At 42.0% G+C, this 17,010-nt stretch overlaps 1 protein-coding gene across 2 annotated transcripts in view; it reads right to left on the bottom strand.

The window, feature by feature from the left end:
* Positions 1 to 6,654: 6,654 nt before the first annotated feature.
* Positions 6,655 to 17,010, bottom strand: part of swap70b (switching B cell complex subunit SWAP70b) — a 43,567-nt gene continuing 33,211 nt past the window's right edge. For both annotated transcript variants that reach the window (XM_014124673.2, XM_014124674.2), the window contains exons 8-12: positions 11,988 to 12,095; positions 10,987 to 11,153; positions 10,332 to 10,530; positions 9,862 to 9,958; positions 6,655 to 9,645 (exon numbers count right to left, since the gene is read on the bottom strand). In XM_014124673.2, coding sequence (XP_013980148.1) covers positions 9,527 to 9,645; positions 9,862 to 9,958; positions 10,332 to 10,530; positions 10,987 to 11,153; positions 11,988 to 12,095 — 690 coding nt within the window. In that variant the 3' untranslated portion in view covers positions 6,655 to 9,526. The remainder of the gene's footprint in view (positions 9,646 to 9,861; positions 9,959 to 10,331; positions 10,531 to 10,986; positions 11,154 to 11,987; positions 12,096 to 17,010) is intronic.

Genomic DNA, 17,010 nt, shown 5'->3' with positions numbered 1-17,010 from the left:
AGCATCCTGTCGGGCTGTATCACCGCCTGGTTTGGCAACTGCACCTCCTGCAACCGCAGGGCTCTCCAGAGGGTGGTGCGGTCTGCCCAACGCATCACCGGGGGCAAACTACCTGCCCTTCAGAACACCTACAGCACCCAATGTCGCAGGAAGCCTAAAAAGATCATCAAGGACAACAACCACCCGAGCCACTGCCTGTTCACCCTGCTATCATACAGAAGGCAAGATCAGTACAGGTGCATCAAAGCTGGGACCGAGAGATTGAAAAACAGCTTCTATCTCAAGGCCATCAGACTGTTAAATAGCCATCACTAGCACATCAGACGCTGTTGCCTATATGCATAGACTTGAAATCACAGGCCACTTTAATAAATAGAACACTAGTCACATTAATAATGTTTACATATCTTGCATTACTCATCTCATATGTATATACTGTATTCTATACTATTGTTTCTTAGTCTATTCCGCTCTGACATTGCTCGTCCATATATTTATATATTCTAAATGCATCATTCCTTTACTTAGATTTGTGTGTATTGCGTATACGTTTTGAAATTGTTAGATATTACTTGTTAGATATTACTGCACTGTCAGACCTAGAAACACAAGCATTTTGCTACACCCGCAATAACATCTGCTAAACACGTGTATGTACCCAATAAAATTTGATTTGATATGATATGCGATCAAAAGCTTTTTCCGCATCTAATGAAGCCGCCACTACAGGTTCTTGGTCATTCTCTACATAATGCATAATATTAAATAATATTCTGATAAAATCAGGAGATGAGCGGTTTCTTACAAACCCTGTTTGGTCCATATCAACCAAGTCAGGAATGACCTGAATGAAATGAGTTTTGTAAGAATCTTATATGAAGTAGTCAATAAAGTTATTTGTCTATATGACCCACAAAGCTTAGGATCTTTCCCAGGTTTTTAGAAAACCTGCTCTCGTGCTATCCCAGAAGTGAGTACCTCCGAGTATGGCACGACCAGTACCAGCAACCCGGACCAAGCTTCCCATGAGTCGGCCTAGTCCTATTCAGCCTGTTCCCGCTCCTCGCACTAGCCCTAGGGTGCGTGTCTTCAGCCTGGTACCACCTCTACCAGCCCCACGCACCAGGCTTCCAGTGCGTCGGCCCAGCCTTAAGAGCCCGGCACCAGTGTGCAGTCCAGAGTATCTGGCGACAGTGTGCAGTCTAGAGTGGTGCCAGAACAGAAAGCAGATGTTTTACGTGCCCCCAACCGATTGTGTTTATTTGTTCATTTTCTGCGTTGTTTGTAACTTTTTTTTTTACATAATGTTGCCGCTACCGTCTCTTATGACCGAAAATAACTTCTGGACATCAGGACAGCGATTACTCACCACGGACCAGCAGAATCCTTTTTCTTCTTTCACGACTCTGACGAGCCCGAGGTGAAGGATATATGGCTCCCTCGGGAACAGGCCCCGACCCCAGTGATCTGCATGAGGGTGAGGCGGAGAAAGAGAGGCCAGAGGGCAGGCTGCCTTCTGAGGAGTAGGAGGCGGTTGAATAAACCCCCACTCCCCTCAATTCAGCTCGCAAACATGCAATCTTTGGACAATAAAATGGACAAGTTATTGGGAAGATTAAACTACCAACGGGACATTAAAAACTGTAACATCTTATGCTTCACGGAGTCATGGCTGAACGACGACAATATCAACATACAGCTGGCTGGTTATACAATGTACCGGCAGGATAGAACAGAGGCGTATGGTAAGAGAAGGGGCGGCGGTCTATGTATTTTTGTAAACAACAGCTGGTGCACGATATCTAAGGAAGTGTCGAGCCATTGCCCGCCTGAGGTAGAGTTTCTCATGATAAGCTGCAGAACACATTACCTACCGAGAGAGTTTTCGTCTATATTCTTTGTAGCTGTTTACGTACCACCACAGTCAGAGGCTGGCACCAAGATAGCATTTAATGAACTGTATTCCGCCATAAGCAAACAAGAAAACGCTCACCCAGAGGCGGTGCTCCTAGTAGCTGGGGACTTTAATGCAGGGAAACTTAAATCAGTTTTACCAAATTTCTATAAACATGTTAAATGTATAACCAGAGGGATAATAACTCTGGACCACCTATACTCCACACACAGAGATGCATACAAAGCTCGCCCTCCATTTGGCAAATCTGATCATAATTCTATCCTCCTGATTCCTGCTTACAAGCAAAAATTTAAGCAGGAAGCACCAGTGACTAGATCAATAAAAAAGTGGTCAGATGAAGCAGATGCTAAGCTACAGGACTGTTTTGCTAGCACAGACTGGAATATGTTCCAGGATTCCTCCAACGGCATTGAGGAGTACACCACATCAGTCATTGGCTTCATCAATAAGTACATCGATGACGTTGTCCCCACAGTGACCGTACGTACATACCCCAACCAGAAACCATGGATTACAGGCAGCATCCGCACTGAGCTAAAGGCTAGAGCTGCCGCTTTCAAGGAGCGGGACTCTAACCCGGAAGCTTATAAGAAATCCCGCTATGCCCTCCGACGAACCATCAAACAGGCAAGGCATCAATACAGGACTAAGATCGAGTCGTACTACATCGGCTCTGACGCTCGTCGGATGTGGCAGGGCCTACAAACCATTACAGACTACAAAGGGAAGCACAGCCGAGAGCTGCCCTGTGACACGAGCCTACCGGACAAGCTAAACTATTTCTATGCTCGCTTCGAGGCAAATAACACTGAAACATGCATGAGAGCACCAGCTGTACCGGAAGACTGTGTGATCATGTTCTCAACAGCCGATGTGAGTAAGACCTTTGGACAGGTCAATATTCACAAGGCTGCAGGGCCAGACGGATTACCAGGATGTGTACTGCAAGCATGCGCTGACCAACTAGCAAGTGTCTTCACTTACATTTTCAACCTCTTCCTGTCCGAGTTTGTAATACCTACATGTTTTAAGCAGACCACCATTGTGCCTGTGCCCAAGAACACTAAGGTAACCTGCCTAAATGACTACAGACCCATAGCACTCACATCCGTAGCCATGAAGTGCTTTGAAAGGCTGGTAATGGCTCATATCAACACCATTATCCCAGAAACCCTAGACCCACTCCAATTTGCATACCACCAACAGATCCGTAGGTAGCAACCACATCTGCCACACTGATCTTCAACACTGGAGCCCCTCAGGGGTGTGTGCTCAGTTCCCTCCTGTAGTCCCTGTTCCCCCACGACTGCGTTGCCAAGCACGACTCCAACACCATCATTAAGTTTGCAGATGACACAACAGCGGTAGGCCTGATCACCGACAACGACGAGACAGTCTGTAGGGAGGAGGTCAGAGACCTGGCCGGGTGGTGCCAGAATAACAACCTATCCCTCAACGTAACCAAGACTAAGGAGATGATTGTGGACTACAGTAAAAGGAGGACCGAGCACACTCCCAATCTCATCGACAGGGCTGCAGTGGAGCAGGTCGAGAGCTTCAAGTTCCTTGGTGTCCACATCACCGACAAACTAGAATGGTCCAACCACACCAAGACAGTCTTAAAAGGGCACGACAAAGCCTATTCCCTAAAAAAAATTGGATTTGGCAAAGGTTTGGCCTCAGATCCTCAAAAGGTTCTACAGCTGCACCATCGAGAGCATCCTGACTGGTTGCATCACTGCCTGGTACGGTAACTGTACGGCGTCCGACCGCAAGGCACTACAGAGGGTAGTGAGGACGGCCCAGTACATCACTGGGGCTAAGCGCCTGCCATCCAGGACCTCTACACTAGGCAGTGTCAGAGGAAGGCCCTAAAAATTGTCAAAGAACCCACCCACCCCAGTCACAGACTGTTCTCTCTACTACTGCATGGCAAGCGGTACCGGAGCGCCAAGTCTAGGACCAAAAGGCTTCTCAAAAGCCTTTACCCCCAGGCCATAAGACTCCTGAACAGGTAATCAAATGGCTACCCAGACTATTTGCATTGTGTGCCCCCCCAACCCCTCTTTACACTGCTGCTACTCTCTGTCTACCATATATGCATAGTCACTTTAACTATACATTCTGTACATACTACCTCAATTAGCCCGACTAACCAGTGCCCCCGCATGACTATCTGCATTGTGTCCCGCCACCCGCCAACCCCTCTTTTACGCTACTGCTACTCTCGGTTTATCATATATGCATTGTCACTTTAACCATACCTACATGTACATACTACCTCAATTAGCCCGACTAACAGGTGCCTGTATATAGCCTCGCTACTCTTATTCACTGTCTTTTTACTGTTGTTTTGTATTTCCTTACTCATGTATTGTTTACCTAATACCTATTTTTTACTTAAAATTGCCCTGTTGGTTAGGGTCTGCAAGTAAGCATTTCACTAAAAGATCTACACCTGTTGTATTCAGCGCATGTGACAAAAACTTTGATTGAAAAGGCTCATCTCAATAAATGATCCAGGTGTCTTCTGACATGGTGCAAGTTGGGGAGGTAGGCCTTTCCTCTTTTGCTTCTTTATTCCTTAAGGAAGGGGGAGGCCGATGAGATCAGAGGGCACCATCAGGTCAAGTCCTTGAATGGCCTACTCCATGCAGTTTTAACTTGTCTAAAAAACACTATTTTTCTCAAAACATTTTTTACCCTTAAAGTACAATTCCACCACTTTTCAACCTCATTTCCATTCTCCAGCACAATACTGTGTGTATGTACACACATATATATATATATATACATACACACAACTAGTCAAAAGTTTGGACACCTACTCATTCCAGGGTTTTTCTTTATTTGTACTTTTTCTACATTGTAGAATAATAGTGAAGACATCAAAACTATGAAACAACACAGATGGAATCATGTAGTAACCAAAAAAGTTAATATGTGTTTATACATTACAGCATTACCTAGCAGTCAACCTGCTTGCACCAATCCCATGGAATTATGGTAAAATACAAACCCCATCTCCCCTCAATGAATGTAATTTATTAATTCCTTCATTACAATGACCGTAATACGATAACAGTAATGCACTGCATTATGTATTTTGGTACATTTAGGGTACTTTATATTTTGTACCAAGATACATTTTGATGTATTGTTACTCATCTCCATTTATGAGCTGAGCAAGAACATATGAATCATTGACCTGAACAAAAATTCTCTGCAGACTTTAACCTAAACCTACCTTAGAGACTAATGATGTACACATACTCTGATAACCAAGCATCTGGCGAGACACACAGTTTAAGGTCACAACTTTTACTAAACCAACAATGCCTGAGAGGTTCATTGTCTCCAAGGACACTCTGGCGTAGCCACTTTATTTGAGTATTATAAACTCAAAACAAACAGAGCATGTCCAGAGACACTTAAGGCTCCTTAACTTGGAGTACCCATTCACAGCAAATACCTGAAATTCCTTCGTTTTTACATTTCCAGGTATTTGCAATGCCTGGGAGTTTCGTTTTCTGTTAAGGTGTCTACTTTTACTCAAACGTGAAATTGGGTACTTTTTCCACCACTGATAACCATCATATCGAAGTAAAGTTCTAGTCACGCAATGACGCGTGGTCCTCTGGAAAGCGTGCAGTTTATTAGGCTACAGATGAAATAAATGACGATGAATTTCATAGGGTGGTGAAAGTGCAAAGGGATGAGCTTGATGCACCTTTCCAAATAAATAACGAGGGTCTTATTCTGGTGATTTTATCGATGCTTGGCTGCCGCTCTTTTGTCCATAATAATCTCAGGTTATATCTGCGATCTGTCGGCTAGATCGCATGTGTCAATACCAGGGTGGGGACACTCGCTGTATAACACAACATCAGTAGAGTTGAAAATGTTATGGAAACCCATTTAACTTTAATTTTTTATTCAGCACATGGGAATTTAACCGCAAAATGTATTTTTACGTGCACTACATCATAACGGCACAGCCTTTTATCCACAACAGGTCAATTTGATAAACACGTCGCTGGTGGGACAACGCGAATATTGTTTTTATTCCGAAGTGTTAATATTGCCATGTAAATATGTTGCCAGTTGGATGGAAACCTAGCTACGGACTTGGAACGAGACACTTCGAGTCCAGAGATTTGGCTCGTGGTGGAAAAAGTACCCAATTGTCATATTTGAGTAAAAGTAAAAGACACCTTAACAGAAAATGACTCTAGTAAAAGTCACCCAGTAAAATACTATGTGAGTAAAGGTCTAAAAGTATTTGGTTTAAAATATACTTAAGTATATTTACTTAAATATATAAAAATATTAAAATATACTTAAGTATATTTTAACAATTACATTTACTTTCGATACTTAAGTAAAAGTATAAATTATTTCAAATTCCTTATTTTAAGCAAGCCAGACGACACTCAGACATTATTTATAAAGGAAGCATTTGTGTTAAGTGAGTCCGCCAGATCAAAAACAGTTGGGAGGATCAAGGATGTTCTCTTGATAAGTGCATGAATTAAACAATTTTCTTGTCCTGCTAAGCACTGAAAATGTAACGAGTACTTTTGGGTAAAAATTACATTATTTTCTTTAGGAATGTAGATGAGTAAAAGTACAAGTGGTCAAAAATATAATAAGTAAAGTACAGATACACAAAAGTAAAATACTTTAAAGTACTAAAGTATTTTTTAAAGTACTTTTCACCACTGGATTTGTCCAAAAAAGCTATAAAAACGATTTATTTCAATATGAACGAAAGTTAGTTGTTCGGCAGATAAATACAAAACATTGCAGATAATCTTGGTTTACATCTCACTGTAGATTATATTTTATTTTAGAAAGTAGAGGGTTTGTGCAGTGAAGTAATGGAAATAGGGACCCCAAACACACACACTGTTAACAGCATAACATGTTGTATTATCCATGATTAAAATAAATTGTGTAGATGACCAAATGAAGGATAACCTGCGTTTTCTAAAACTGTAGTGCCCCCTGGAGTACATAATTTGAAAGTACCATACCATTCCCCCTTGTTTCAATGGCAGCATCATATCAATTAGAGACTGGGGTCTTGTGTCTATTACGTTCTATTGTTACATGATATATCAACAATCAGTTCTCTACTTACGTGTGCATCCTTGCAACAACTGCATACAATTATTGTTTAAGATTGAACCCTGTAATAAAACATTACATCAGTCTTCAGCTATTTAAACACATTATCGACTACAACATACAAAAAGTTGTATACTGACAATTTCAATAATGACAACTCCATCCCCCACCATGAGCGTGGTTCTGGTACCGTGCTACAAAGCCCTGTAATTTGCTACACTGTAAAAGGGGTTGCTGTGAATTTGACAGTTACAGGCAGCTCAGTGGCAGGTAAAAAAAAATCTGTATTTCATATTCCAGTACACCTACAGTAATATAAATACGGTATAAAAGTACCGTGTAATGACAGAGTACAATACCTTAAAATGTACTATTATAAAATAAAATAAATAAAAATACTACCGTAATCTGAATGAATGGATGATTGAGGGGAGGGGTTGGTATTTCACAGTAGTTTACGGTAATTACAAAGAATTGGTGCAAGCGGGTGGTTGCTAGATGAAGTGTTTACACATTACATCATATTAATGAATATTTGGGTGTTTTATATCACGCACACTTCTAGGGGCCAACAAAGGCTTTTAAACTGGCCGGAACTACAGGGCAAAACAGCCCTAAAGGACATGAAGATACAATGCTTAACCATTTTTGTGCCACTCCATTCTGTCCCCTATAGCATTTAAATAGCGAGCAATAGTAATGGCGTCTTTTTGTAGGCACCAACTCCGCCATGGCTCGTTGACCAAAGTCTTTCGGGAAATTAATCAGGTTTTTGTAGTGGTTTTGGATAAACGCTGAAAATAAAAGGTCTGTGGTAAACACAGGTTTACGTCCTTACACGTTTTGTTCTATGAGATATTCTTAATCGCGTAACGTCACCGTGAATTTTTAAGCATTTCTGTAATCAAAACAAGCATGAAAGCACATAGGTTATGGTACCTGACTGATATCTCATAGATTAAAACATATAAGATCTCCGAAGCCTGTGTTAACGTCAGACCTTATCCCAAAACCCCATTCATTTCCCCCATAGGGATGGCAGTAACTCATTTTCAGTTTTTAGGACTACAACATGGGGAGTTCTATTGATGGGGCACTATAACCACATAGGAGTTAAAGTGATAGAGCACTCTTGCTCACAGGTGCAACAAATAAAGCCTCTTACAAGGCATTCCTCAAAATATTTGAACGAGCCAGAAACAACAATACCATGCCCCCACTAGTGGTCGAGGGCTGCCGAGTGGCGCAGTGGTCTAAGGCACTGAATGTCAGCGCTAGAGGCGTCACTACAGACCCTGGTTCAATTCCAGGCTGTATCACAACCAGTCGTGATTGGGAGTCCCATAGGGCGGCGCACAATTGGCCCAGGGTCGTCCGGTTCAGGCTTGGCCGGGGTAGGCCGTCATTATAAATAAGAATCTGTTCTTAACCGACTTGCCTAGTTAAAGGTTTGAAAAAAAATCAAAAATAAAGGGGTTTTGGTGGGCCAAAGATATGGTACGGTACTGTATTCTGTGTGGTGAAATTACAGTAACATTCGAAATACAGCAATTCTTTCCTAGCCCATAACATTTTCCCACAATGAGCCATAATGTACAGTATGTAGCTGTAAAACGTTTGAGTATTTTAATGTTGATAATACCTTTGATTACTTTACAGTTTTTCATTACAGTGTAGCAGCAATGTTTCAAGTGTAACACTGCAAATGTCCCAATTCTCACAGCATGTGTACCCAAAAAAGACATTTAATAAATGGGAGTAGTACACTATGATGGCTAGTTATTTGATGATTATTTTCATGAGTAATTTGATGATGTTAACATGGAGTTTTGTTCATACTACTTTATGGGTTATTAAGTGCTATCACTTTGGCAACGGAACCAAAAGCAGTAACCCAAGAACTGATTAAAATTATGCAAGCTGTAGTTTTACATTTACAAAAGACACAAACAATTGTGAAATCCCTTAGGAAAAAAAATGTATAATCAAAACACGGTCAAAAACGTTTTGATAAAAGGAATCTAACGTTTGGGACCACACTCCACCTTCCTCAGACATTGAATTACTAGTGTCAAGCGCGCAACTCCTTCAGTCCTTCATATGAAAGCAATTTGAATCTGGCTGTTCATTTTACTCTCCGGCTATGCAGGTAGTATAAAGATCTGTGCAGCACCTGCTGTGAACTGGGTCGTGTTCATTAGGGCACAAAAACAGAAAACGTTTCAAATCGATTTGCAACGGAAAAAGAAAATGTGCCTTTCCTATTGGACAAACAGCCTAGGTAGGCCCACGTTGTTTCAGTTTGTTGACTTCCATTTGGTGCCTAATGAACACAACCCTGGTATCTGTGTAAAAGCGAGCCTGCCTGTTCCCTTTTGAGTTAATGAATGCTGAAGACGCAACATTGCACACTGAGGGCAAAGTTGCATCAATGTTCCATCAATGTTTCAGCAACCATGAGTGTGTTGAATGGGGGCTCTACTGGGTCTGGGCGGGTCGGTTCTTCCTCTCCTGCCAATCTTTCTTCCTCAGGCTTAGTTCTGCGTCAGTGAAGGCTGCTGGGCCCCAGTTAGTGATCTTCTGAGGCCCCTTTGAACCTGAGAAAACAAAAATCATGAAGGTCTTTCACATCACTGCAGACAAAGGAAAGGAAATGAGGAGAGATCTTATTTAGATTATTGAGATGCGCCCAGGCCACAGATGGTGAGAAAGAAAAACACCAGAACAGACAGAGAGGAAAGATGCCTAAATGAAGAGAGTATTGATAAAAGGAGGAGAGAGGGAAAGTGCGCAGCAATATAGTGTTGTGTTACCTGGTTGAATGAGGCGGACCAATCCCTCATGGTGGGCCACTTTATGTTTCCAGGTCCTTGTGTTGTTCGCTGCGTCCTCCAGTTTCTGCATTACGTCCTGTGACAAACAAAGGAGAGACGATCTCAAGTCGATTTGTGCAAGTAAGTAATCTCATTTTCAAATTAAGTGGAAGTTGGTTTTTAATACTGAAACAGGACAACCCACGGCTCACCTGTAGAACTCTAGCGCCCCCTACAATTGCCATCTGGTAGTAGTTGCCAAGACACCGCTCTAGCACCCCCTAAACATCTAATTAGGCATTGTTCCAGCACCACAACTCAAGCACCCTAGTTCTAACAGACCCAAAATTAGTCCTACTCCTGAACTGAAAAGCGTGCTCAATGAAGAACCTCTGTTGAAAGTACATTTTAGTCCAGAAGCAGGCCCGTGAATCTTCAATCCTGGAAACCGACCCGAATACATGTCTCACCTGGTACTGCTCCAGTGCCCCCTGCCTCTCACTCTCTAGTTGCTCCAACTGCAGCATGGCGGCCTGCAGGGCACTTTCCTTGGCCGTTCCCTCCTTCTCAAGCTCCTGTTTCTCCGCCTCCGTCTCAGAGATGGTCCTCTGCTGGTGGAGGTGGATCTGCTCCAGCTCAGCCCTCTTGGTCGCCTCCTCCTCCAGTAACCTGGGGAGACGTGGACAGAAAGTCGAGGGAACAGATAGTACAGAATGTGTCACATTCAAAACAGCAAAAAGAGGGATGCGTTGATCAAAAACACAATTACACTGCAAACATAAATCCACCCTAGAGTATACACACGCACCCACACAAATTCCCTACTCAGAACACAAATGTGAGAAGTGCTGAGCCCAGAGAAGCACAAATGTCAGCATAGAGGAAGGAAGGAAGTGTTTCTGTACTGGCGGGACTGTTGCCCACATGTATATAGCCCCCTCGTGAATCCATGGAGGGGGGGGGGGGCTTTGTGTGTGTGCACGCATTTCCCTCTTCCTCACTGACAAGCTCCACTTGTCAGACAATTACAGTCACTTAGCCAGAGAGACAATGAAGTCCATCACTGTACATTCATCTCAAGAGTGCATGAGTATATGCCTGCTTTTCTGTGTCTGTAGCACTGACCGGGCCTGGAGCCTGCGAACCGTCTCCTCGTCCTGCCTGGCGCCTCTCTCCTCCTCCAGGGCGTCCTCCAGGCGGTGGTACATGTCCTCCAGCTCGCGGACGCGCTGCAGGTACTGCTCCAGCTCAGTGGACTTCTGAGCTACCTGCTCCTCCATCTCCTGTCGCACCTGAGGACCGGCGAGAAGACAATTGTATAAAGAGCACTACAGGTATCCAAGACTAAATCTAGTGGTGCTCTTGGACCGGACGACCCATTCACTAGGAGTTAGCGCTTAGTAGGGTGTAGCACTCATTTAACTTACTTAAAATGTATTAAACTCTACTTTGGGTGAACTATCCCTTTAATCACTCATTTAACCCATTGTGTACCACTCACTTCCTTTTCTATCTTAAGCCTACTAACTTCCTATCATTCAGCCCTACCATTCAGGCTATGACAGTCAATGATTGGAAACACTTGCCATTGCCAATCTGTAAAAATGACGTTGTTCATTTTTTTTTAATAACAGGAAATAAAAAGGATGCAACCCTTGTGGGTACATCCTGAAACAGAGCAGACATTGACTTGAGAGAATAAAATAAATGGAACACCTCATTGATAGATGGTCCAATAAACTGATATCATTTATAAAGTCTGCCAGTAGGATGTTTGAACAACATGTCAAAGGTTATGAGCTTAAGAGCATAAACTGGGGGATAAAATAACTAGAAAGTTAAAATCCTTTTCATGGACCCAAGAATTAACTGGATAAATGAAGAGAAACTGCTGAAAAAGCTGTATCACTGATTAGGGACAACTTGTACCTACTCCTTGAAGTCTCACATGGTGCAGTGGGTTCCTGAAAAGCCAGCGTAATGAAATAGTAACCAACTAAATGGGGTACGGCCTAATTTGTTGAAGTCAATTAAGTAGCTGGCATAGGGGTTAGCAGTCAGCTGTGGGTGTAGCTTAGTCTAAATCTCTCTTTTGGTCACTAAATTGTGTGTAGGTAGGTACGTACCATTTTCTCCCTCTCAAGGTCCTCCCTGTAGCGATCCTGTTGTTCAGTCTGAGTCTGCAGGAGTCTCCTCTCCTCCTCTGCCGCGTTGGCCGCCGCCTCCTCCAGTTTCTGACCAATAGCGGAGGGAACAGTTATTACATAATTGACGACAGATACACCTGATGCAATGGTAAATCTTAGCACTGGCGGAAGCGCTATAGGTCCAGGGTTGTGTCAGAAATATTTATTTTGCCATTTTCACTGCATGAATTATGGGACTGCAGCTGGTGGTAGCGTGAAAGGGCTGGGTTTTGATTAATACAAAAGTTAGAGGCTTGCTCCTCACTGGCCAATCAAAACGTGCTCCATGGCTAAATATGTGGTTGCTTCAAATTGTGCATTTACGGTCTTATGTACTGCGGTGTCATCAACTCCAATCCGAATGTTAGTCCATTATAGCCTAGTTTGTTACATAGCCTACAGAAACAAAATGTAGGCCATATCCCATCTTTGTTAAATACTTTGAACATGTTTGCATTCCACATTGTTCTAAGTTATTGCGGCAGGTAGCCTAGTGGTTAGAGCGTTGGGCCATAACAGAATGGTTGCGAGATCGAATCCCGGAGCTGAGAAGGCAGTTCTGCCCCTGAACAAGGCAGTTAACTCACTGTTCCTAGGATGTCATTGTAAATAAGAATTTGTTCTTAACTGACTTGCCTAGTTAAATAAAGGTTAAATAAAAAGAAAATACCAATTGCATGGTTTCAATATGTAAAACATAGCATATAGTAGCCACCCTTTGCCTTGATGACAGCTTTGCACACGCTTGGCATTCTCTCAACCAGCTTCATGAGGTAGTCACCTGGAATCCATTTCAATAAACAGGTGTGCCTTGTTAAAAGTTAATTTGTGGAATTTCTTTCCTTCTTAATGCGTTTGAGCCAATCAGTTGTGTTATGACAAGGTAGGGGTGGTATTCAGAAGATGGTATTTTACCAAAGAGAGCTAAGTCCATATTATGGCAAGAACAGCTCAAATAAGTAAAGAGAAACGACAGTCCATCATTACTTTAAGACATGAAGGTCCGTCAATCCGGAAAATTTCAAGAACTTTGAATGTTACTTCAAGTGCAGTCGCAAAAACCATCAAGCGCTATGATGAAACTGGCTCTCATGAGGATCGCCACAGGAAAGGAAGACCCAGAGTTACTTCTGCTGCAGAGGATGGGTTCATTAGAGTTACCAGCCTCAGATATTGCAGACCAAATAAATGCTTCACAGAGTTTAAGTAACAGACACGTCAATATCAACTGTTTAGAGGAGACTGCGTGAGTCAGGCCTTCATGGTCAAATTGCTGCAAAGAAACCACTACTAAAGGACACCAATAACAAGAAGAGATGTGATTGGGCCAAGAAACATGAGCAATGGACATTAGACTGGTGGAAATCTGTCCTTTGGTCTGATGAGTCCAAATTTGAGATATTTGGTTCCAACCGCCATGTCTTTGTGAGACGCAGAGTAGGTGAATGGATGATCTCCGCATGTGTGATTACCACTGGTGAAACTGTGTGATTTATTTAGAATTCAAGGCACACTTAACCAGCATGGCTACCACAGCATTCTGCGGCAATACGTCATTCCATCTGGTTTGGGCTTAGTGGGACTATCATTTGTTTTTCAACAGGACAATGACCCAACACACCTCTATGCTGTGTAAGGTCTATTTGACCAAGAAGGAGAGTGATGAGTGCTGCATCACATGACCTGACCTCCACAATCACCCGACCTCAACCCAATTGAGATGTTTGGGATGAGTTGGACTGCAGCGTGAAGGAAAAGCAGCCAACAAGTGCTCAGCATATGTGGGAACTCCTTCAAGACTGTTGGAAAAACATTCCTCATGAAGCTGGTTGAGAGAATGCCAAGAGTGAGCAAAGATGTCATCAAGTCAAAGGGTGGCTAATTTGAATTATCTCAAATATAAAATAGATTGATTTGTTTAACACTTTTTTGGTTACTACATAATTCCATGTGTTATTTCATAGTTTTGATGTCTTCACTATTATTCTACAATGTAGAAAATAGTAAAAAAAAATGGAATGAGTAGGTGTGTCCAAACCTTTGACTGGTACCGTATGTAAATGAGATTTCTCCATTTCATTTTCAAATAAATTTGAAAACATTTCTAAAAACATGTTTTCACTTTGTCATGGGGTATTGTGTGTAGATGGGTGAGAGAAAACATCTATTGAAACATCTATTCAATCCATTTTTAATTCAGGCTGCAACAACAAAATGTGTGATAAGTCAAGAGGTATGAATACTTTCTGAAGGCACTGTTAACTTATAAATGCCTCATGCGCTTAGTTCAACTGTCATACCCAATCAGGACCCAAAACATAACCTTGTTTGTAAACAATGAACATGTAAACCAACACCGTATAGCTTCAAAACATGGTTCAAACTTTCATTTTGATCTCATGGAAGTTCAGTCCTTGCATCCAAAGCTCGGTCTATGAATTTGAAAGTGGTTCATTTCTACAGCCCCATCCTTCAGCTGTTCACCAACACAATGGCAGGCAGGAGACTTTTTTTATTGTTTGAACTGCAGATTGTCCCTTCGAAACAACTACGTTATTTTAAATTAAACTTGGTTATTAATTGAATCCGGAGTAAGACGAACGTCTAGAGCTGCCGACCTGTTGAAGTAGAAATCAAGATTAGTAATCGCTGTTCTGACCTCCAGAAGCCGGTTTCGGGTCATAGGAAATGAATGGCGGAGACATCACGTACAAATTAAGTTTCAATCAACATAAGAACAACAGCAGAATTGTTCAGGACCCTGTAAAACAGCTGCTATCCACGACAGTGCCATCTTCAAAACTGGCGATTAATCCTAATTTGACTCTTTCCGTGCAGCCGTGACTTGTCAATTGACCGAAGTTGTTCGTTACTCACTCACTACCGCAGGTTAGTGTGAAGTGACCAACCAATCACAGAATGGCTACCGTGTACAAGTGAACCCAGGGTTAAAGGCTTAATAAAGGGCGCCGACCCCTCACCCTCCAGTCCTGTGTGTACCACAGACCTGTCCTGGACTGGAGAGTATGAGAGACGGGAACTTGTTGCACCTCAATGGGAGATTGTTGTTCATTCATTATGCATTGAGTACTAGGGGCACAATGAACCTTCAGACACAGGGACATTGTTGCCCCAATAAATCCAATGATTGTCCACAGCTACACTGCATGTGTTACATTGGACAATAACATTTTATGGTATTGTTGTATGGCTCATTTGAGCTTGTCCAGATGACTAGTCATGGGTCTCATCTATAAGAGCTCTGCTACAATGGGTATTGAAGAGAAGCACTGGTATGTACTGGAACTTAGAGCACCATCTTTCTTACCAATCTCTACAGAAAATAGAGGGCGTGAACATATTGAAAATGAAATGTTGTTAGTACAGTAACACCGACCAGTGAAATGACCACATCAGATAACATTTCCGAATGTTTTTTCACTCATAACCGGAACTGCTTTGTTAATATAAAAAAATATACAAAATTGGCTCAATACACGTGTGAAAGAGATCAATGGAATTCAACCAAAACAATGGAAACGCCACGAGGGGGAAAGATTCAGAATCTCCTCATTGCCGCCCATCAACAATCAGCCTACAATTTAAACAGTCTATGTGTATTTCACATAATGTTAGGGTAAAAAGTATAATACTAGTATGGATGTCGTCACAAATCAAAGGCATTACACTTAAAAAAACGGCTTCAAATACCACCACCAATTTCTATATGCTATGCAACCAGCTTATACGAACGAGAATTAGCATTTTGCAGACATTTTTTTGGAACCCGAAAATAACAACTTCTAAATATTATGCAGCGAAAACAACCAAATACAGTCTACCACATTGTGGGCCTGTTAGAACACAAATTATGACGAATTTGACGAATATCCACTTCCTTAGATCCGATTTTTTTAATGGTCGCCAATGGTATGCATTCCATTAACCTCTTTACCGCATGTATAGGAGAATATTGCCATCGTGTATTTGATTTTAACTGTCCATGTTTTTTTTGCTGCCGAGTGAAATGAGGAAACGTCTAATTTAAGTGACATTTCACCTGTAATTAAAGACCCCCAACTGAGCAGTGATAATTGGACTTCAACTGTGAATAAACTGCATCAAAAGGCCAGACTGAAAGAACTTTAATCAGGATTAAGAGAGTTGACTGGAAAAATGAGTGAAGTGGAAGTGACAAAAAGCTAAGTGCACACGCACACACTTCATTCCCCTGAAGAGCACAACCCACATTCTCACATTGCGAAACCATTGACGAAACCAAAAAGTGGGGCTATTCTATTGTTAACATCCAGACGCACACATGGCACCAAATCTACCACAAACGGTTTCTGTGGGAGGAACACATGTGAAGTTAGTCTTTCAGGTGACCTACATCCTGAAGTAGCACTGTCATTTCACTTTCATAGGTCTAACTTCATTTAAGCGATGACGGAAATGAACCACTTTCCCCCCCCCCCGACTGTTTTAAGTGTGTTCCAGCAACTATCCTCATGACTTCCTGACTAGACTAAGAACAGTGGAGATAGTAGGTGGAAACGGATTCTAATGACTCCATTTGGTAACACTTTACTTGACACCCATAACCATGTCATAACAGCTGACATAACCTGTCATGATATGGTCATAACACTGTCATTACTCATATTTTACACCTGTTGTGACGTGTTATTTTATGGCTGGTTATGACACCTACACAAGTGTCAAAACCCACATTTATTCCGCCCCCATAAAAATCCTTGCCAAGAAGTATCCTTTTGTTTGAAAGTTTGTTTCTAAAATCCTTTGTTTTATTTTTATAAATTCTTTAGTCATATTTTAAATAACTTGTAGAGATATACACTTTATGATACTGTCATGAAGCATTATGACCATCCTGTGTCACTTTACTTGGACTAAGAAAATATACTTTATGACACTGTCAATAAGCATTATGACCATCCTA

This window comes from Salmo salar, chromosome ssa10, assembly GCF_905237065.1.
Source record: "Salmo salar chromosome ssa10, Ssal_v3.1, whole genome shotgun sequence".
Classification (NCBI taxonomy): Eukaryota; Metazoa; Chordata; class Actinopteri; order Salmoniformes; family Salmonidae; genus Salmo; species Salmo salar.
Note: the sequence above shows the minus strand (reverse complement) of the source record. Positions and strands in the feature narration are given on the sequence as shown.